This window comes from Saccopteryx leptura, chromosome 5 (assembly GCF_036850995.1).
Source record: "Saccopteryx leptura isolate mSacLep1 chromosome 5, mSacLep1_pri_phased_curated, whole genome shotgun sequence".
NCBI classification, from domain to species: Eukaryota; Metazoa; Chordata; class Mammalia; order Chiroptera; family Emballonuridae; genus Saccopteryx; species Saccopteryx leptura.
This window is the reverse complement of record NC_089507.1, coordinates 35,410,795-35,434,866: the sequence shown is the minus strand read 5'-3', so window position 1 is coordinate 35,434,866 and position 24,072 is coordinate 35,410,795. Positions and strand designations below refer to the sequence as shown.

General features: G+C 38.4%; 1 protein-coding gene across 3 annotated transcripts in view; it reads left to right on the top strand.

Moving 5' to 3' along the window:
• Positions 1 to 24,072, top strand: part of TEC (tec protein tyrosine kinase) — a 139,018-nt gene that overhangs the window by 13,772 nt on the left and 101,174 nt on the right. For all 3 annotated transcript variants that reach the window (XM_066384405.1, XM_066384404.1, XM_066384406.1), the window contains one exon: positions 16,275 to 16,460. In XM_066384405.1, coding sequence (XP_066240502.1) covers positions 16,275 to 16,460 — 186 coding nt within the window. The remainder of the gene's footprint in view (positions 1 to 16,274; positions 16,461 to 24,072) is intronic.

The window sequence follows — 24,072 nt, the reverse complement described above, 5'->3', positions numbered from 1 at the left end:
AAGAAGAAGTGTGAAGATTTTCAGAGCTTACTGTTGTAAGGGGGCAGGGAGCAGAGTGGAGAAACCAAGCAAGACACCTGCTGCTTAGGGGATAGAGAGGTTGAGGCCCTGGCTGGCGCTGGGAGATTTGAAGGTGTAGGATATGGGGAGAAAACAGCTGTATAGTAGATATGAATCAAATTAGTTAGCCTTTTAATTACCTTATGCATAAAGAGTAAGATAACTTTATTTCATGATGGTACAAATGACTTAAATCATGTAAGCTTAAGATGTTTCTCAAACTGTTTTATAGAATACTACAACTCTGGGAAATGTTAGTAAGGATCAAGGGAAACAGAGTTCTCTGAACAAATAAGGTTGGGACATGCTGCATTCTATATGATTCACAGAGTCTATTCACATATTAAAGGCTCAGAAATGTACACAAGAAACCAGTTTGACATTGTTTAACCCAGCTTTTCCTGAATATATTTGTTCCTTCATTCAGCAAGCATGTGGTAAGCACATAGTGTGATGGTGTGTTTTTGGTACTGTGCTGGCCAATGGTCCTCCAGGAGAGAATAAATCAGCCAATGTTCTTGCCTTCGTGAGACTACAGTCTGGTGTAATCTGCGAGGTTCTGAGAAGCACAATGCGGCAAACCTTATTTTAAGGTGTTTAGATATTCATGTTTGTGCTGTGGAATGGAATGGAGTGATTGTCTGCCTACCTGTCTCTTTGCCTCCATGACTCTATGTATTACTAGTACCTCTACCTCTTTGAAGACTGTTTCCTGCACCTTCTGCCTTTGGCTTAGACAGAACTGATGACAAATTAACTTTAGGTCTGGGAAGTTGGTGACTTGTCAAGGTCATCCAGCTAGTTAGGGGCAGAACCAGAGCCAGAACCCCAAGCTCATTTGGATCTAGGTCTTATGCTTATTCTATTTTTGGAGAAAAGGAACAATTGAAATGCTTGAAAAAAAAATTAGGTAGACTCAACAGCTGTCGATTTTGCCAATTTAATCATTAGTAGCAGGGTTGACTTAGGTATCACCATCACCTCCACTATTGTCATTGGTAATGTTGAGTAATTACTATGATCTATGCTAAGCATTTTATATATATTTTTTTCTTATTTATCTTTTACAACAACTCAATGAAGTAGTAATTATTACCTCATCTTATAGTGAGGAGGCAAGCTCAGAGAGGGGAGTAGAATGTCTCTATTCACATAACGGGGAAGGAGCAGAGGATATATTCTAGGCTGTTTTCAGAGTCCAGACTCTTTTTAAAAAGATTTATTTATTGATTTGAGAGAGAGAGAGAAAAGGGGGGGAGGAGCGGGAAACATCAACTTGTAGTAGTTGCTTCTCATATGTGCCTTGACCGGGCAAGCTTGGGGTTTTGAACTGGTGACTTTAGCATTCCAGGTCAACGCTTTATCTGCTGCTCCACCACAAGTCAGGCCGAAGTCCAGACCCTTACTTCATTTTATAATAGAAATATTTACTCTACTTCTAGATTTCCTTCTCAGAATTAGTCTGTCTTTTCTCCCTTGCCATTTCAACTTGCCTAACCTTGTCCTTTGTGAAAACCTCATCTCAGAAAGGATCTGCTCATTCATTTATTCTGTAAGTCAGATATCATTCATCAAATATTTAATGAGTACCTACTATGGGAAAAAACTGTTTTAGGAGCTGAGCATCCAGAGGTGAATACACAGATGAGGTTTCTGCTTGTGTGGCACTTATAATCAGTGGAGCGCATGTGATTAAAAAACATCAAGAAAAATGTCATGTAGTGATAAGTATCATGCAAAGAATTAAAATAGAAAACTGGGAGTGACCAGTTGTCTACTTGATCTATTTATTTATTTTTTAAATTAAATTTATTGTGGTGACATTGGTTAATAAAATTATATTGTTTTTAAGTACACAGTCCTATGATACATCATCTGTATATTGCATTGTGTGCCCACCACCCAAAGTCAAATCTCCTCTCACCATCTATTTGACCCCCTTTACCCTTTATTATCCCCACCCTTTTTTCGGTACTGTTGTGTGTCTATGAGTTTTTGTTGGTTGTTTTTCTTGTTTGTTCATTTGTTGCTTCCAGTTTTATATCCCACATGAGTGAACTCATATGGTTCTTAGCTTTTCCTGTCTGACTTGTTTTGCTTAGCATGATATTCTCAAGACCAATTCATGCTGTCACAAATGGCAGTATTTCATCTTTTCTTATGGTTGAATAGTATAGTCCACTATATACATGGACCATATCTTCTTTAACCAATCACAGTGAAGAATGCCACAATGAACATAGGAATGCATGTATCTTTGCAAAGAAATGTTTTCAAAATTTTAGGGTAAAGTTATCCAAAAGAGGGGGTCACTGGGTCATATGGCAACTATATTCTTACATTTTTGAGTAGCTTCTACGCTGTTTTCCATAGTGGTTGTATCAGTTTACATTCCCACCAGCAGTGAATGAGGGTTTTTTTTCTCCACACCGTTGTATACTTTAGATTGGGTAGTGAACAGAAGGCCTTTTTACAAAAGTAACATTTAAGCTGAAATTTGAGTTATAAGAAGATGATGGCTAGACGGAGAATTAGAAAGACCAGGTAGAATGATGATTTTCTAGGTAGAGGGAACAGGAAGAGAGCTGGTGTGGTTAAATCATAGTAGGCCATTCAGAGAGTAGTACTAGATGTGGTGGGACAAGTAGGTGGTATGCTAGGTTAAGAGGATTGTGTTTAAGTCTAACTGTGGAGAAATCATTGGGGGATTTAAGCAGGACTTAGGATATAAACTGACTTAGGTTTTTATAAGTTTGTGTTGATTGAATGGAGAAAGGGTTATTAGGAGGATACTGCAATAGTCCTGATAAAGGGTGATGGTGGCTGTTTCAATTAATTGCCCCAGTAATGCCAGGTAACATATATCCCTGTAAACTCAGGGGTGTACGGAAATAAGGATTTCTTTTTGCTCATGAGTTGTTGGGATGTCTGGGTAGGTCTGCTGTTCTGGGACAGGCTTAGCTGATCATGACTGTTCTTGCTTCTGTGTGTCTATAATGAGCTGTGGGTCGGGTAGTCAGTTCTGTGATGTTGTCTTGGGTTCTCTGATGTGTTTAGGGGGCCAGCTTGCTGTTGCCTGTTTGGGATGGCCTCAGCTGAGATGGCTGGGACAACTCTGCCCTCCTTTGTGTTTATGTTACATCCCTCTAGTAGGCTAACCTGGTCATAGTCTGACGGTGATCACAAAGAAGTAAGAGAAGAGATAGAAACAAGCAAGCAGATTTTTAAGCCTTAGCTTGTGTCACGTTTGCTGCTGTTCCTATCTGTTGCACTAGTGGGGAGAGAGTGAAGTAGAAACTTGAATATTCAGGTTTAGAATATGCTGATGGATTAGATTTGAAGTATGAAAGAGAGGAATTAATCAAAGGTAACTCTTATAATTTTGACAAAAGATAGAGAAGTGGTGAGACCACTTACTCAGATTGCAAAGAGTAGGTAAAGAGTAAGTGTTAGGGGGGTATCTAGATTTCTGTTTTAGCCATAATATATTTGAGATACCTGTTAAGCATTCAAATAAAGAGGTTTGCAATTAGATATATAAATCTGATGTTCTTGCCTGACCTGTGGTGGTGCAGTGGGATGAAGTGTCGACCTGGGACACTGAGGTTGCCGGTTCGAAACCCTGGGCTTGCCTGGTCAAGGGCACATATGGGAGTTGATGCTTCCTGCTCCTCCCTCTTTCTCTCTCTCTCTCTTCTCTCTGAAAATTGAATAAATAAAGTCTTAAAAAATCTGATGTTCTTGGGTCCAAACAGGACTGAAGATGTAGATTTCAGTTATCAACCTGGAGATGGTATTTCAAGCTATGGAAGTAGATGAGGCCATACCTGAGAAGAACGTATAAATAAAGAAGCAAAGCAAGCCCTGGATAGAGCCCTGGTACACACCAGGGTTTAGAATTAAAGCAGAAAAACAGAAGCCAGTAAAGGGGACTGAGATGATAAGATGTGGTCTCGGAGATCGGAGACAAATCTAGGAAACGGTGTTCCGGAGAACCAAGAGAGTTAAGCATTTCAAAGAGAGAATGGTCCGTTGTGTTAAACATGGCTGGGAGGTCAAGTAAGATAAGAACTGAGAAGTGACCACTGGGTTTAGCAACAAGGAGGCCCTTGGTGACTTTGACAAATGCAGTCTTGGTGACACACTGGAGATAGAACCCAACAGGAGTGGTTAGAGGGAAGTACATAATGAAAAGTAGAGACAGCAGCCCTCATCCCATTCTTCAAGAATTGAGCCTGTAAAGGAGAACAGAGTAATATGGTGTTTGGAGGTGAATATGGGTCAGGGAATGGTTTATGACAAATGCAAGTGATGCTACTGTGTCGAAGGAGATGACAGTCCAGAGGGGTCAGGTGCGTCGAAGCGAGGGGGGGACTGCAGGCCAGAAGGAATTGAGATGGCAGGAGAGGATGGGATTGAGGATTTAAAATAAACTAGTCTGTGTATTACCAACTTCAGAGGTATATTTTATTTCTAATTTTGGAATGAAAGGGTATATCCACTATTCAAACAGTTTCAGTCATCAGTCCAGGTTGGGATATATATGAGTTATGTGGTCATACTGGGCAGGTTGAGTGCCTCTGTATTAAACTCACTCAGCTACTATTGTGGGGAAGATACCTCTTTCGAATTACAGTATTCTGCTCTGCAGGTGGTGGTGCTCAGTGTTTCTTATGATGATAGTGAAACTGGTAAATTCAGTTTCTTAGACTTTGATATGGATAGCAAGTCAGGCAGGTCCTGAGCAGAACTAAGAAAGGAGCATGAATTAATGTGCCACTTCCTTGTCCAGGTCTTTATACTAGTATGACTTGATGCTTTGATCAATAAAAAGCACCAGTTGCACCCAGTAATGGAGGTAATACCATATTTTTATAGAGTAGCAGACTTTAGGATGATTAGCTACTGTAGATAGGTTCATCCTAGACAAGGCATGTATTCTGGAATTTTAGCTGAGTGATAGAAATTTTGCTTTTTATGCTGTTTAAACCAGTGTAACTTCAATTTTAAAGTGTACCGTAAAGCAAATGTATTAAATGGTAATATAAAATGTATTTTTTGTTAGTTCAGGTGTACATTTGGTGGTATTTAGTAACTATATTTATCAACCCTCCTGGGGTATGTGCTCTGTATAGCGGGTAAGGATGGTGGTGTGCAAAATGCCCTACCCTGTTTTACAATATCTTGATAGCCTTGCATCATGTATCATAGAAATGTACACTTGAAACCTATGTAATTCTGTTAACCAACACCACCCCAATAAATTGAATTTAAAAATCTTTATGAAAAAAATACAAACATAAAAAGAATGATATAGTATAATATGTCCCAGTTATCTATTGCTGTGTATCAAACCACCCTCAACTTAAAGGTATACAACACCAACCGCCATTTTATCAAGATTCTCAAGGAATCTGTAAGTAAGAATTGGACAGCACAAGGTGTCTACTCCACAGTGTCTGTGCTTTTATCTTAAGAATCTTGAAAGCTGGAAGTGACTCAGACAACTTGGGGCTGGAATTGTCTGAAAGTTTTCTCACTTATGTGTCTGGCTCCCTGGCTGGGATGATTTGAAGGCTGGGCTCAGCTGAAATTCTCCACAAGAATGCCTATATGTGGCTTTTCTGTTCAGTGGAAGCTTCTCTCACTATGGTAGCTGGCTTCGAAGAGGGACTGTTGAAAGAGTCCAAATGAACTAGATAAGAGCTGTTGGGCCTTTTCTGACTTAGCTTCAGAGGATAAGATCCCTTCTGCTATACTGTAGTAGTCAAAGGTGTCAAAAGCCCGCTCAGATTCAAGAGGATGTAGACCCTGTCTCAATGGAGGAGTGTTTATGAGTGCATGTATTTTTAAAAACAGGAGCATCGCATATCATAATGGGCCAGATAATGACCATGATGGGTGGAGCAAAGAATAAGAAAGTACATATCAATTTTCTTCATTAGAGATAGGGTATGGAAAAGGTCACTGGACATTTTCTCAATAGGAATTAGATCCTGGCTTATATCCGTGATACTTTTTGAATGTAGTTTATAATTTTTTATTGTTACAAGTGATGTATGAGAATGTTTTCTATAGAATTAGCATTTTTTTTTTTCAGTTAATATTTTCCTCTTAAGGATCAGATATATAACTGCTGGCGTTTGTTTGTGAAATTCTTCAATAACTGAACTCCACAAGTCCTAGAAGTAAGGGCAACTATTTCTCTTGTCAATTTTGCCTTCTTATTTTTTAGTATGCTCCATAGTTTCAGTTGGGAAAAGAAATAAAGAGAGTGGAGGAGTTAAAACAAGGACAAATGTCCCGTAGACTGGTTTTATTTTTGGTTGCTAGAGACACACATTCCTGTTTGTCCAAGAAGAGATAGTATCACATTACATTATTTTGTGTCTCAGTTGACTCAAGGAGTCATTGGAAGAGCTTTCATGATGAGCGAGGTAGTGTGGTAATAACATCCTTGAGGAAGACATTATTATAAAGGAGAGTGGCCCATTTGACTCAAGGAATCATTGGAAGAGCTTTCATGATGAGGTAGGTAGGGTGGTAATAACATCTTTGGGAAAGACATTATTATAAAGGAGAGCTCACTTACCTTTTTTTACTTTTACTTGTCTGCTTTGATTCTTTTCCCCCCTCCCTTTCTTGTCTTCCTCCTTTCACCTTTTTTCTATTCTTTTTCTTACCAGTTCCAAAGTATTGGATGACTGGGACAAGAAAAAACATTTAAGGGAAAAACCCTTAAATACATTTTTAAATGTTTTGATAGGGAAAATTTCAAACCTAAACAAAAATAAGATAGCATAATGAATGCCTGTATCCATCACTCAGCTTCAATAGTTATCAACTCAAGGACAATTTAATTCTGTCTGTATGCCCATGTACCCCTTACCAGATTATGAAGCAAATCAGAGATATTAATTTATCTCTAAATTTTTCAGTATGTAGCTCTAAAATATAAGAACTCTTAAAAATATACCACAATACCATTATTACACCCAAAAAACTCCAAAACAACTTAACGCTATCTTGATATCAAATCTTAATACCACCAAACAAATCTTACTCCCAGAATTTAATGTCATCAATATCCAGTTAGTATTCAGGTTGCCACAGTTTTCTCATCATATATTTCAACTAGTTGAGATGTCTTTTAACATTTTAAAAATTATTGAGTCCTCCTCTGTATTTGTCCTTTCTGTATTTGTTCTTTAACTTTGTTAAAAAGCTTTCTCATTCTGTAAAAAAGTTGAATGCAGTAATGACTTGGGTTCTTTATTCCTATTTAAAAACAATAAGAAAACAATATATTGACATAGACAAATGTTTCTCATTAAAAACAATTTAGAGTACTGCAGCCAAGGAACACATATTGATACTTGATTATTTTATATATAATTTCCAAATTATTTTTCTTTCTGCTCATGTTTTCTCCTAGTAAAATGCGCTGAAAATCACTTTACTCACTTGAGGTACTTGCCATTTATGCCTGTTTTCACTGGTTATCGTTTCCCTTTGAAATAGCATAAACAAAAAGAAATACTTGTTTTTTTATCAGAAATTCCCATATCTGGGGAGAAACCATGCCAGAATGGCACTCAAAGTGAATCCACTTAAATTTCATAGTAAGTAGTAAAAGAAAGGAGAAAGCCCAGTATGAATCAGATTTTATCTAGAAAAGTAAAGTAAAAACCTGTTTATTTTTTCCCACATATGATATTGCTTAGATTATACTTACTAAGTTCTTGATTCACAAAGAGTGAATCAAGTATTTTCTTGAGATAATTTTTCTGATTGAAATAAATGATAAAAGTATACTTCCTTTATTTAAATTTTTCAGCACAGTCTAGGGAGGATCATTCAGAAATATTAGAAAGCTTTGTAAGTTTTTGCAAAGGTGTGTCTATAAGGTAAAATAAAGGTAAAGCCATTATCACAAAGAATCATTGTATGTAATTTCAAAAATAAGATAGAAATGTGTTTCTTTTTTACAATGTTGGTTAGCTATCTAGGCTGGTGGAGCAGCTCTGTCCATGAAGCCATTCAAGGACTAGGTTCTGGTTCCATTTTATTCCTCCTCCTCTCGCTTGCGTGATGCCTGGAATACATAAGGAAAGTTGAATTTGCCAGATGAACTTTCTAGCTGATGGGAAGGTGAAAACTGCTCTAAATCCAGAGAAAGTGTTTGTCTCTACGTTGAAGATGATCCACATATTACTTTTGCACATATCCCTTTGTCTTCTTAAGGAAAGAATAGGTCAAAATGGAGTCACTTTTGTTAAGCCATCCCACCAAACCAAAACTTAATAACTATTCTAATTGCAGTTTCAGACTCTCCCAGGAGTGGAATCTCCTGTTTAACACCAGTGGGGTAATCTGACTGATAAGAACCCTGAATTCCCCTTATGGAAGCTGTCCTGGCTGGAAACAATCCACTCTTTTAATGTCTTAGTCCACTTTTTTTGAACTCAAAACCCTCCTTTTTTGGCGACAGAGACAGAGAGAGACAAAGAGAGGGACAGGGACAGACAGGAAAGGAGAGAGATGAGAAGCATCAACTCATAGTTGTGGCATCTTAGTTGTTCATTGATTGCTTTCTCATATGTGCCTTGACTTGGGGGCTGCAGCTGAGCCGTTGCCCCTTGCTCAAGCCGGTGACCTTGGGCTCAAGCCAGCGACCATGGGGTCATGACTATGATCCCATGCTCAAGCCGTTGACACTACACTCAAGCTGGTGAGCCTGCACTCAAGCTGGATTAGCCTGCGCTCAAGCCAGAGACCTCGGGTTTCAAACCTGGGTCCTCTGTGTTCCAGGCTGACGCTCATCCCCTGCGTCACTGCCTGGTCAGGTCACTCTGCTCCTTCCAGTAAGAGTGTGTCCTTCCTCTACCCTGATAACTAGGACATTTGTTTCTTATTTACTGTACCCCTTACCATGCTATCATGTGGTAACTCACAATCACTTTTGTTTTCCTCTGTCTCTGATTGCCTTTCTGGTTAGCACCTCTGTTCCCTTGATTAGACATATTACGAAAGGTTGTATAGACTAGAATGCAAAGCCCTAGCTGCTGTGTTTTCATGATGAAGAAGGTACTAAGATCTGGTTAAAATTGCCAGACTGTGAAACTAAGAACCTTTAGTCTGGTACTCAGATTTGCAACACTGGACAGAGAATATAACTTCTTGGTAGTTTGGGTTTCTCATGGGTGAATCAGTGACTGATTCCATTATCTACTTCTGAATACTAGTGTTCAAATTCAATATTACGGTTAGGTTTTCCAAACCTTTTTAAAATTCATTTTTAATTTTTAAAAACTTGAGGTATAATTGACATAACATTAGTTTCAGTTGTATAATATAATGATTCAATTTTTGTATATACTGCAAAATGATCACAATAAGTATAATTGACATTAAGATGCACTCTTAGCAACTTTCAAATATGCAGTCTAGTATTCTAAACTGTAGTCACCATGCTGTACATTACATCCTCAAAACTAACTTATTTTATTATTGAAAGTTGGTATCTCCTTTTCCTACTTTGCCCACTCCCTATCTATAAGCTTGGTTTTTTTTTTTAAGAATCCACATGTAAAAGTTATATGGTATTAATCTTTCTCTGTCTGACTTATTTCACTTAGCATAATGCCATTGAGATTGATCCATGTTACTGAAAATGGGAAAAAATTTTTTGTGGTTGACTAACATTTCATTTTGAATATAAACCATATTTTCTTTATCCATTCATCCATTGATGGACACTTAGGTTGCTTTCATGTCTTGGCTATTATAAGTAATGCTGCAATGAACATGGAGGTACATAAATCTTTTTGAGTTATTGTTTCTGTTTTCTTTGTATAAATACCCAGAAGTGGAATTGCCGAATCATATAGTAGTTTTCTTAAGTTTTTCGAGGAACCTCCATACTGTTTTCCTTAGTGGCTACACCAACTTACATTCCCACCAACAGTGAAAAAGGGTTCCCTTCTTACCCACATCCTTGCCAGCACTAACTTTTTGTCTTTTTGGCAGTAGCCATTCCAACAGGTGTGAGGTGATATCTCATTGTGGTTTTGATTTGCATTTCCCTGATGATTAGTGATGTCAAACAGCTTTTCATGTCCATGTTAGCTGTCTGTATGTCTTCTTTGGAAAAGCATTCAGATCTTCTCCCCATTTTTTACTTAGCTTATATTGCTATTGAGTTGTATGAGTTCTTTATATATTTGGATATTAATCAAATTGCATATCACATATCTGATTTGCAAATATTTTCTTCCATTCAGTTGGTGCCTCTTCATTTTGTTGATGCTTTCCTGGCTGTGCAGAAGCTTTTTAGTTTGATGTACTCCTACTTGTTTATTTTTGCTTTTGTTGCCTTTGCTTTTGGTGTCATACATAAAAAATCATCACTAAGACCTATGTCAAAGAGCTTACCACCTATGTTTTTCTTTTTAGGAGTTTTATGATTTCAGGTTTTACATTCAAGTCTTTAATCCATTTTGAGTTAATTTTTGTGTATGGTTTAAGATATTGGTCCAATTTTATTTCTTTTGCATGTGGTTATCCAGATTTTCCACCACCATTTATTGAATATTCTTGGCTCATTTGTCATAAAATAAATGACCATATATTCATGGGTTTATTTCTTTCTGTTCTTTCATAGGTTTTATATTCAGTTCCATTTATCTATGCATCTGTTTTTTGGCCAATACTATGCTGTTTTGGTTACTATGGCTTTGCAATGTAGTTTGAACTCATGGAGCATGATGCCTCCGGTTTTGTTCTTTCTCAAGTTTACTTTGGCAATTTGGGGTCTTTGTGGTTCCATAGAAATTTTAGGATTGTTTGTTAAGATTTCTTAACTTTTACCAATAAGCAGCTAAGGTAAAGTGAATAGTGTTCTTGTGTTTAACTCCAGTGAGATACAGAAGAAGACACTTACGTTGCAGCTTTGAGTTTTATTTAAAGATGTTTGTAACAGAGGTTCCTTTGTGCTTCTTATTCATGAGTGGGTCAGCTGTTTGTGGAATGGAGAATTGCGGGGAGATTAAGCCGGAGTACTCTGAAATTTTTTGTCTTTAAGATTTTATTTATTTATTTTAGAGAGAAGTGGGGGAGGAGCAGGAAGCATCAATTTCCATATGTGCCTTGACCAGGCAAGCCCAGGGTTTCGAACCAGTGACCTTAGCATTTCAGGTGTCTGAAATTTTGTTTTATCTTTATTTTCTAATTTAGAACATCCACTCTGTTATTTCTTTCATTCAGAGAGAACACCTTCTTTTAGCTTTTGGTACTGAGTGATTGGTGTGCCTCTGAGTGATGCCTTGGAAATCATAAATTATCTCTGTTGAAATCTAGAGATTGAATCCAGTTGTTTTCTGAAAGTGGCCTGTTATTATGCTTTCTCCTTCAATTCTCCCTTCCCTTCTATTAGAGAGGCCATGTCATGGAGTGTTTAATAGTGCAGGCTTTGTGGTTAGTTTGCCTGTATTAAAACCTGCCTCTCGCCTGACCAGGCGATGGCGCAGTGGATAGAGCGTCAGACTGGGATGTGGAGGACCCAGGTTCGAGACCCCGAGGTTGCCAGTAAGGGCTCATCTGGCTTGAGCAAAGCTCACCAGCTTGGATCCAAGGTCACTGGCGCAAGCATGGGGTTACTCAGTCTGCTGAAGGCCCACGGTCAAGGCACATATGAGAAAGCAATTAATGAACAACTGTGTTGCAATGAAAAACTAATGCTTGATGCTTCTCATCTCTCTCTGTTCCTGTCTGTCTGTCCCTATCTATCCCTCTCTCTGACTCTCTGTCTCTGTAAAAAAAACAAAAAAAAACCCTGCCTCTTATTTTTACTATGTGGCTTATAAAATACAGATAGCAATAGTACCTACTTGAAAAGGTTTGTTGAGAGCTGAGTTGATCTAAGGTGCTTAGTGTTTAGCACAGTGCTAACACAAAACAAATTGTAAAAGTTTGATCATGGTACTTATAATTTTTATTATTATTTTTCTATATAAATAATAATTCCATAGGGATACTTCTTAATTCTCCAATGATTATTTATCTCTGTGGATTTCACTGATCTTATCAAAAGGTCATTGGATTGACCCTTCAGGATAATGATACTTACTTTTAGAGAAATCTACTCTCAGCCCCCTCCTTTATTTTGGTCCACTTTTCACAGTATTTGGCTGATAACATGTTTTGTAGTGTATAGCTTGGGGTTGAAGGCCATCTTTCATTCATTGGGAGATGGGGTTGTTTTCCTTTGGTTTTATGTTTTATAACGTTAAAGACTTTTAGGGGAGGAGAGAGAGAACATACACCCTCTTACTGCCATCTTGCAATAATTTCCTGATTCTCAGAGGCAGATATTTTTAGTTTTAAAAAATATTGTAGTACTGTCACTCTCAATGTGCACCTACTGATGTTGCCACTTCTTGGTTTTCAATTTTCGGTATGCTTTACTGACTTCCTAGTAGAGCTGGGGAGGACACAGCTCTTTCACAATGTCCTCCCCCACCCACACACAAGCACATTTCCTGCACTCACCTCCAATATATTTATGCTGGTAGTAAGATTATTATTTTTTGTTTACTTTATTTGATGTTCTAGATGGCTATAGCTGAATTCTGTAGAATACTGTGATTATTTTTCCTTTTTTGCACATTTCTTTTGTTTTCCCTGGAATTAATTGATTTATTTTTTTAAGTCGACAAAATTTTACTCATTTATTGTAAATCTCCCCCCAATACCTTCAGGTTCATCTCTTGAAATAATTCTTTCCAAGGACCTTTTGTGCTCTCTTGGGCTTGCTGCTCCGTGTCATCTTAGGCTTTCCCTTTACTGCTGTCTGGGAGGGTCTCCTGGCCTCTCTTTTGTGTTGGAAGCTTTGTTTCCTAGATTCCACATATTTTGTGTCTTATTTCTTTATTTTGGTAGAGTACATCCTCAAGTGGCTTTTTGAGAAGGGTGAATAGGAGATAAAAAATTTAAAGCCTTGCATATTTGAAAAATGTTTTTATTCTTTTTCCACTGCATTGATAGTTTGGCTGAGTATAGAATTCTGGGTTAGAAGTCAATTTCCTTTGGGATTTTTCTCCATTATCTTTTAGCTTTAATGATTGTATTCTAAATTTTCATCCATATTGTGAAACCTACTTTTAAGCTTTTTGAATCACCTGCCCTTGATGTTGAGACTACTTGCCTCTGGAATTGCAGATGAACCACACCCCACTTACCCTCCCGGGCCTTCTAAAAGTCTGCCTTCTGTTTGGTAACTATGGTATTGCTCACTTGGCTAGGAACTACACATTTGCATGTGGCCTGTTTTTCAGGGCATAGCTTGCTTTCTCCTTACAATTCATTCTTTCAACTCATCATTTTCACCCTGCATTGAAGATATGTTGTGCAAAGATGAAAAGATAATTTCTAAAGAAGTGGTATTTACAGGCCAGCAATTTCTCAGCAAAAAAAAAAAAAAAAAAAGATAATACCAAAATTTTAATTTAGAATATGGAGGACTTAGATGCAAAAGGAACAAGAGATTTTTTTCTGACTTCTCATCTTACTGTAGCTAATGGTTAATTGGTCTGTTATCCTAGTGGTCCCCAACCTTTTTTGGGCCACAGACCGGTTTAATGTCAGAAAATATTTTCACGGACCGGCCTTTAGGGTGGGATGGATAAATGTATCACGTGACCGAGACACGTCAAGAATGAGTCTTAGATAGATGTAACAGAGGGAATCTGGTCATTTAAAAAAAATAAAACATCGTTCAGACTTAAATATAAATAAAACGGAAATAATGTAAGTTATTTATTCTTTCTCTGTGGACCGGTACCAAATGGCCCACGGACCAGTACTGGTCCATGGCCCGGGGGTTGGGGACCACTGTGTTATCCAATTGCCTATTGAGAGGCTGCTGTAAAAACCCAGAATGGTATAAAGAGTTAGTGTAAGAGCCCAATCTCTTTCTTTAAGACAGTGACTCTCAAATATACCTATACATTAAATCATGGTTCCCTGGGCCTCACTCCAGACCAAATGAATAAAAATATCTGGGTCCTGCACATCTGCATTAAAAAAAATCTCCTTTGGTGATTCTAATGTGTACTTAAGGTTGAGAACTATTTTTCTGGGAGCTTAATATCTAGGTGAAAATTAAAATATGTACATTAATTCCTATAGAACATGGAAGTTTATGATGAGCTTTATGATTAGTGATACAGAGATAATAGGTACATGAATTGAAGATTTTTAATTAATTGAAGTCATCAGGAAAGGCTTCATTAAGGAGGTGAATTTTGAGCTAGTGGAGTTTTCATAGGGAGAGAGGGGACTCCCTAGGCCTGGAATGCTGAGTATTTTGACTGGGTGTGGAATATCTGAGGAACAGTAGAAGTAAAGATTTGATGTTAGATTTTAGTGAGATTCTAGACAATCTCCAGAGTCAAACTAAGGAGTTTTGACTTTATCCTGCAGATGGTAAGGGGCTTTGAGGAGGCATCGCAGGTTTCTGGTGAATGAAATGGCATGATGGAAGAGGTGTCTTTGAAGAGTGATTTGATGGGAATGAGAGATATATAGTTCGAGTAACATGAGGCAAGATTCTGAGTAAAGGAAGACCAGATAGAAAGCTACTATTATGGTCCATATTATAATGTTTGAAAAGAGCTAGGAAAAGAGCAGTAGGATTAAAAAAATAATGATAAACACTTGTATAATGTTTTCAAAACAACTGAGTGTTTTTGACATCTCATTAAATTTCACAATAACTTTGTGGTTTTTACTTTCATATTTTATGAATGAAGGAACCGATGTACCAAGATTAAACTGCTATAAAGTAACCATGTGGAAAAAGGAAGGGTCTGATTGGAGGATGACAGATCAGTACTAGGGAGTTGCAAGGGTGCCACTGAGGTATCAGGTTGGGTGTGAAGATGGTGGAATTCCTCAGTGGCTAACTCCATGTCAAGTCTCTGGCTGTGGTCTCAGGTAACCCCTTCTCTCATGACTTCCAGTGCCTTTGTGGTTTAATATGCAATGACTAATTATAAAGGTGTGGTGAAGGAAGGGAAGAAACAGCTGTCATGAATTCAATTTGTCTCAGATAAGAATCTTCAGTATCTGAGTATCTTTGGGTTTTCACATAGTTAAATTTTGTTTACCATTAGAAAGCTCAGGCCCTGGCTTGTTGGCTCAGTGGTAGAGCATTGGCCCATTGTGTGGATGTCCCAGTCGATTCCCAGTCAGGGCACACAGGAGAGGCGACCATCTGCTTCTTCACCCCTCCCTCTCCTTTTCGCTCTCTCTCTTCCTCTTCCTACAGCCATGGTTCGATTGGTTTGATTGCATCAGCCTGGGCACTGAAGATGGCTCTGGGGAGCCTCTGCCACAGGCGCTAAAAATAACTTGGTTACAAGCATGGCCCCAGAGGGGCAGAGCATCAGCCTTGGATGGGGATTGCTAGGTAGATCCTGGTCGGGGTGCTTGCTGGAGTCTGTCTCTCTATCTTCCCTCCTCTCACCTGGAAAAGAAGGAAAAAAAAAAAGGCGGGTCAGTCTAGGTGTGGATGATCAGGTTATGGGGCTCCTAATATGGGCTGAGTAGGTTAGCTGTGAATGGGTTTCCTTTTCTCTTGTGGTTAAGAAGACAACTGTGGAGTGTGGCAGTGTAGACATCAGATAACATCCCTGTGGCTTTGGGGACTAGCATGTTTGATCAAGATTACATCCTTGTTAGAGCTGGAGATTGAATCACATCCACCACTATGATAATTCATTTTGTTTACACGCTTGCTGCGTCTATGTGCTTGTCTGTTTTGTGTACCAAGATCCTGAGGCAATTTAAAACCCAGCTTCAACCAGCCAGGCAGGTGATGAAATGTACTTTTCTGAGATATTTGCTTCCTTGCAATGCAATAGCAGGAGTGTGCCAGAAAGTTCAGGAATCCTGGGGAGGTACAAAGGAGTGAAGCATCATCATGGCCGACCTTGGTTAGACTTCCTTATAAAGTGCTGGCATATGGGTGAACAAGATGAGATGGGGGTAGAGTAGAGGTTGAGCTTTTGTGTTCTGGCCGTTCTCATCCAGGTGCATAGAATGAGAGTCGTTGGCTCCAGCGGTGGTGGGGAGAAAGTCTATTTTGGTAGTTTGAAATGACAGCATCCTTGGAAAATTAAAATGTCACATCTTACTTCATTTTCTCACTTCAGAATACTGGGATCTTCAATGGCAGGAGAAGGAGTGATCAGAAGACCGAGATGAATTTTAACACTATTCTAGAAGAGATTCTTATTAAAAGGTCACAGCAGAAAAAGAAGACATCACCCTTAAACTACAAAGAGAGACTTTTTGTGCTAACAAAGTCCATGCTAACCTACTATGAGGGTCGAGCAGAGGTAGGACACAATCAAAATTTACTTTGCTGCTTTCTATGTTGACACTACTTTATAATACTGCTTCCCCTCAATCTTCTGGAATAGGTTTAAGGTTAACGAAGTTAATAATGAAGTTAAGGTAATAATACGTTATCACTTGGGTTTAAAATTTTTATTTTATTTTTTCATTTTAGAGAGGCAGTAGGGGGAGGGGGAAGAGAAGAAGAGAGAGAGAGAAGAGGGGAAGGAGCAGGAAGCATCAATTCCCATGTGTGTCATGATCAGGCAAGCCAGGGCTTTGAACTGGCAACCTCAGCATTCCAGGCCGATATTTTGTCCACTGCACCACTGCAGGTTAGGCCTCTCATTTGGATTTGAAAGATAAAGTTTATGATATAGGTAGAAATTATTCACAAGTCTGTTAATTATGGGTGTAGTATCAACCCAGGTGTGAAACCCTGAGATTGCAGGCTTACGTGCAGACTCTTCTGGCTTGAGCGCAGGGTTGTCGACTTGAGTCTGGGGTCACAGACATGATCCCATTGTCGCTGGCTCGAGCAAGGTGGGCACTGGCTCAGTTTGAGCCCCCTCACCCAGTCAAGGCACGTGTGAGAAGTAATCAATGAACAACCGAAAGTGCCACAACTACGAGGTGATGCTTCTCTATCCCTTTCTGTCTGTCTCGCAAAAAAAAAAAAAAAAAAAAAAAATTATAGGTGTAGTGTATATGGATAGACATTTTATATCAGCCTACTAAATTAATCTGTTAACAAAACCAAATTAGATCCTTATGGAATTCGTTAAGTATATTGTTTCCATGGCTTTCCCCCCATAAATTACTATATTATATATCAAAGTCTTCTTTGGCACACAGAAACTGTGTCTGTATCAATTAATCGTAAAGTGAGACACATCTATCCCCTCCTGGTTCTCTGGACCCCAGGCTCCTTTAATATAATGGCAATAAGCTTTAATTGAAATTCTACCTGTTAAGTACAGTTTATTGTGCTTTTGAAAGGATGCTGAGAAATTCTGTTCTGGGTGATGAGAAATTCAGTCAAGCCGTATCCTCCAAGTCTGATATTGGAAAACCTGTGTTTCAGTTTCTGCGACAGGCCATTCTTTGGTTTGCCTCCTTGTTCTTGTTACTCTCAATTAGCTTACGTTTCCGTATATTCGAGTAGACTGGTAATGGATCTTCCCGGCAATTGACGTCGTGTGATCTTACTCATAGTAACACAGAACAAAGGCTGTTTCATAAGCGATCTTATTTTCTGGTCAGGAAACTCAATGACACAGGGGCCAGATCACCCGACCTTCCAGGCGAGGCTCTGTGTGGTGCTGAGGTGGAATCCAGGGAAGAGCAGGGCTGGGGATTGATCAGGAAAACTGCCTTGTAAATACTGGTGAGAAAACAAGGACTGGAGAGATTTCTCCATGTTGAGTTGCTGAATAAAAAGTTTTCAGATAGTAAGTAAATCTGCAACTGTCATTAGCAAAGAAGTCAGGAATTTTTTATCATTGGACTTCGGTACTACTGATTTGGTTGGCGTGTTGTCTCCAATACAGCTCCAGTATAGAAACTGGTAGATAGTTTATACAGGCGAGGTGTAGAGAGACTAGTGGTGTCAGGGATCCCGCAGGCCACCTCCAGGTTCGGTGATTTGCTAGAATTCCTGGGACTCAGCATATAGTCATACTTGCTGCTACAGTTTATTACAGTGAGAAGAGACAAAGCAAAATCAGCAAAGGAAAAGGCAAATGTGGGCCCTGGCCAGTTGGCTCAGTAGTTGAGCGTCAGCCTACCATGGAAGTGCCGGGTTCAAATTCCAGTCAAGACACCCAGGAGAAGTGACCGTTTTCTTCACTCCCACACTTCCCCTCCCACAGCCATAGCTTGAATGGTTCAAGCAAAGTTGGCCATGGGCACTTAGAATGACTCCATTGCTTTGCCTCAGGCAATAAAATAGCTTGGTTGCTTGGCAACCGAGCAGTGGCTCAGATGGGCAGAGCATCTCCTGGTAGGGGGCTTGCCAGGTGGATCTGGTGGGGGCACATGCAGAGAGTCTGTCTCTGTCTCCCCTCCTCTCAGTAATAATAATAATAATAATAATAATGCAAATGGGACGAGTCTGGAGGAAACCAGGCACAAGCTTGCAAAGGTCCTTTCTCGGTGGAGTCACAAAGGGTGTGCATAATTCCTCCAGCATCAGATTGTGACAATTGCAAATATTGTCTATCAGGCAAACTCATTAGAGACTCAATGCCCAAGGTTTTCATTGAAGGCTGATCACGTAGGCAGCCTCTGTCTAGTATGTACCAAAATTCAAGACTCCAGGAGAAAAGCAGGTGTTCAGCTTGTTTTACAGTTTAGGCTCAGTGGGCTATATTTTTCCATTTCATCCATTTGTTGTTCTACTTAGTTGTGCATTGATTGGTCACTTCCTGCATTTGCCCTGACTGGGATTAAACTGGCAACCTCGGTGCTTTGGGATGATGCTTCAACCTACTGAGCTATCCAGCCAGGGCTACAGGACACTTAAAAAAATTTAATATTTATTTATTAATTTATTTACTTTTAAATGAGAGAAGGGGAGATAGATTCCCACATGTGCTCTAACCAGCCATCTGGCAAACTCCGTCTGAGGCTGAGGCTCAGACCAGCTGATTTATCCTCAGTGCCCAGGGCTGATGCTAGAACCAGTCAAGCCTCTGGCTGTAAGAGGTGAAGAAAGAGAAGGGGGTGGGGGAAGAGAAGCAGATGATCATGTGAGCCTTGACCGGGGATTGAACCTGGGACGACCGCATGCTTGGCTGATCTTCTATCCACTGAGCCAATCAGCCAAGGCCTACAGGACACTTCTAATTCCTACCTGAAGATTTGTGTCTTTCAGCACTTCTGTGATTCTAGAGAGTGGATGGGGGGTGGAAAAATGATTAAAACAAATTTAATACAGGGCAGTCGGAAGTATTTGCATCACACTTTATAGGTTACCAGACAGTTCATTAGCTTGTAAAAAGTGATTCAGCTCTAAATACTCAACACTGATAGGGTTATAGGGAACTTATTTGTTTCTGAAAATTCTCAACTTATACCATGAAAAGTCATTTTCTTACAGGCAGTTAAGTTTCCTTGTTTCTGAAATAAGGTAGTATCGACTTCCTCTCTTGTGTCTTAATTTCCTTTCTTATGTTTCTTCTTCTGATTCATATCTGTCTTCTTCATCTATTGTCCTGGATCTGAACTTCCTTATAATTAATCACTTAGAAGGGTCATGATACAGGTCTGAAGTCCTAGGGGCTGATTTATCCCCTTAATTTGTCAAATTATTCATTTTCATTTAATCACATGTACTGTTGTTTTTCTAGAATGCAAAAACCTATTTAAGACAGAAGGTGGGGAGATACCATTCCTTTCATATATACTCCTAAATTTATTTTTTTGCTATAGTTTCAAACTTTAAAAATTGTAAGAATAGTACAAAGAACTCTCAAGTAACCTTTGACTTAGATTTACAAATTGCCTATGGTTTTGTCTCAGTTTTTCTGTCATTCTCTTTTCTCTTTATATGCGTGTTCTTTTCTGAACAGTTTGAGAGTAAGTTGTAGATAATTCCCAGAACAATTGCCCCTTTTATCTCTAAATAAGTCATTATGTATTGTCTAAGACCAAGACCATTTCTCTTTTATAACCACACTACAATAATCTAAATCAAGACTTTTAATATTGATATAATACTATTATTGAATCTATACTCTGTAGTCAAATTTCACTTACCTTTTTGCTGATATCTTTATAGCTGTATCTCAACCTCCTCCCCTCGCCAAGTCCAGGATCGTTTAACCCCTGATCATGCGTTGCATTTAGTTGGTCAAGACCTAAAGTTTTTAAATATCGATGGTGAAAGGAAGAGAAATGTAAGGATGAAATACTGTCTTTCCTTACATACTATAAAATTCTAACTCTATCATGAATACTCAGTGATTGTCTATGAGAGTCCACAAATGTGAAATTAGATTTAAACATTATTATAGCCTGTTCTCCTACTCTTATTCTCAGGATCATCTTTAGGATGACCATAATTTCCTGCCAAAGAAATTATTTTAATCTGGTCTACTATGATGAGTAAAAATCACTTATTTCTGTTTCTCTCTCTCTACCCCCACCCCAGTTTTAACTTTTTATTCTTCTGCATTGAACAGTTGTTAGGCGTGTAAAACATTTTATGAAGAACAATACAGTATCAGGAATTACTAGTAAGTGAAGAGGGAGCTTAACCAAAGGTTTGGCCCTCATGCTCTTCTTAAAACTAGAAGTAATAAAAAGATCTTAGATTTTGAAAAACACTCTAGGATCCAACTATGATAGTTGTGGTTTAATCACTGATTATTTGTATTATGATGAGAGAGACAGAGGCTATAAGAAAAATCAGTGTTTTTGTTCAGAAGTGATATTACCAATTCCATAAGACTTAGCTCTTAGCAATTTTTAGTGATATCAAAAAGCCAAATTTCCATCAAAGTTTTATTTAGCAGGTTTTTTTTCACTGAATATATTCAAAAGACTGTGCTATAGGCACTGAAGGCAATTATGAAGAGAACAATTTCCAGAATATTTGGGAAATGGATTTATAGTTGAAATAAGCAGTGTTTTTCCCCACCTCTCTTTTCCCACCTGCCTATCTTGAAAGAAACTTATCTTAATTGGAAGTGTGTATAACGTTGAAATTTTTTTTATTGATTTTTTTAGAGAGAAAGAGGGAGATTTCTTTTTCTACTTATTTATGCATTCATTGGTTGATTATTGTATGTGCCATGACTGGGGATCAAACCACAACTTTGGCATATTGGGATGATACTCTAATCAACTGAGCTACTCAGTCAGGTCTGCGATTATTTTTTAAAATAACTATGATATATTTAGGCTGGTTTGTGGTGGAGCAGTGGATAGAGTGTCAACCTGGAATGCTGAGGTTCAAAACCCTGAGCTTACAAGGTCGAGGCACATACGACAAGCAAGCAATGAACAATTAAAGTGACTCAACTATGAGTTGATACTTCTCTCTCTCCCCTCTTTATTTCCTCTCTCTGTAAAATCAATAAATAAAACCTTAAAAAAGAACTATTCTTGACATGATGATTTTTTTAATCTGAGTTTCATTTGTCTCTATTGCACAATGAGCTATTGGGCGGGGAACTCTGGAAAGGATGTGTTTGGGTTGCCTGAGAAGGTGGGGGCACTTATACAGCTTGAATAATACGGTTGCTCACAGAATGGACACCATCTAGTGACTGTTCAGACCCCTTTGCTTAAAAATACTTGTCACTTTTCTGCTTTTGAAGCTTTGCTCTTGCTGTGACTAACAGTTCTCCTCCTCTCTGCTATCTACCTGTGTCCCACCTCAAGTCTCCTAAGTGGGAGACCTTTCCATCTCTCTGGTTATAAATGCCTTGCCCTTTGTGAATTGCTGTTAAATTTATATTATTATTATTGCCTTTTTTGTGTTATTATTATTGCCTTTTTCCCCTTCATCAAGTACATAGCAATAACAAAGGCTGAGATCATTGCCTCATAATTTAAACATATCACACAATACCTTGCACATATTAGGCTCTCCAAAAGATTTTGTTGGCAGTAAGTTGCAATGATGATGATCGGTTAGTACATATTTGAGGAAGCAAAGGAGACATTAGAGACCTTGTGACTTTGATTTTCCGTGCAGTTTTGTTCCATTTCATTTTTTTGAGGCAATGCATTATTTAAGCTTGGAAACAACTATTTTTTATTTGGTATTTATTAGTATTAATCTTTCTCCAAAGCTAAAATGTGGATATTATTATAAACAGTTAAGGTACGAGCTGTCAGAATAAGTCACATGAGAAAGTGAAACTGCATTTTGAGTTGTTTCTGACTGTTTAGGACACTGACTCTTAGCCACTGGTTGATGCTGGTCCAGTATATTTAAGGATTGTCGGCAGAAGGGAGCTTAGAAGCACCTCTGTTACTCAGTAATTAATTCTCTTTTAGGAGAATGCCTGCTGCCTCTGTTAGCCTTTGAGTTTTGTGAATATTCTGTACTTCTGATAAATATTTAAGTTTGATAACTACCTCAGAGAATTAAAAACATCATTACTGTCTTTTTACCATTGCTCTTTGTGTACTTCTTGAATTTTTATTTTTATTTTTAGAGAACTGTTTATAACAGGTGCATGATTCTACATTGATAAACACCAAAAATGGAAAATTGCACAAAATATATGCAATGTAAGTTGTTTGTTAAATAAAATTATGTCAGAGACTTAATTGAAATCTCTAGTGATTTTTAATATATTGTGGGAAAGGAACTTTCTTCTCATTATCCTAGTTGTCTGAGAAAACATTTTCCATTCTATCTTTTTTCCAAGTAATCACGTAGGTAGAGCTGTTCTGTTCTTTTATTTGTCGCTGCAAATAGTAACAACATGGATAGGTGTAAGTCCCTGCTAGTGGGACTGTAACATGTGAATTCTGCTCCCTTTAGAGAAATACACATATGATATGTGTATGTATATGTGTCTCTATGTATATCTATAGCTCTATCTTTATCTGTACTTATATTTCCTAACAGAAGTATATTTCTGTCTATCCACTTATACTATTTGTTACATAGGACTCAGCCCATTTGTTTTAGCTTATTCATCTTTTGTACCACAAAGATTTAGTGAGTATGTACAGAATGCTTGGATGGAGGAACAAAAAGATGAGCACTTCTGGCTTTACAGTCTGATTAAGTGAGAGTTCTACTTTTGTGGGTTCATAACTCAGACTTTCTTATGTTGCATCTATGCTATTGTGAGGGCGCCTCTTGAGACCCAGAGTCCTCGTCCTTATGTGCCGCTGCTGTTTGCACTTGTGCATGCATTTCTGATGACTTTGGACTCTTTACCTTCACTGGCCCGTGGGTTCCAGGTGTAACACAGGTGGTTGTACCTACAGGATTTTGAGGTTTCCTTCTACTCTTTACTTTGCCATAATGTAGATTTCACAAAGTACAGGGGTTTTACATACATACTTGTCATGCTCTGTTCTCCTTAGCATCTCTATAAAGTAGATAACCAACAAATTTGTCTACCGTGTATTTTAAAAGTGGAGAAACTCAGGAATTGCCAAGGCTCCTTTTCTGAAGTGACAGACATGTATGTCATTTGAGCAGATGAAACAAAATGTCTTATCTTTCTGGCTAGTGTGCTGTTAAACCACATTGTGCTACTTCCTTAAACAGTAACTTCACTGACCACCTCTGTGCACGTTTCCTTCCTCCTTCCCTTTGTTGCCTTTAAAGAATGTCCTATGACAGTTTGTGAGTTGTGCTTCTTTTTTCCTCGCTGTACCCCAGTGGGGTGGTGGGAGCCTACGCATTTCAGTAAATTAGAGTTGTGCAGAGGAGATGCAGAGAAGGAACATATTTTCTGTGAGTGCTTATTGGAAAGAAGTTGAAAAGAGTTACTTAGTTTGAAACTCTTAAGAACTTCAAAGTAGGTTTGGTTAAGTAATATGAATGAAATTTATTTTCTAAAACACTTTGATTTGTTAAAGAGAAAACTCACAAGTAACACAAAGACGAATTTATTACTTTCATCATCTATCCCAACA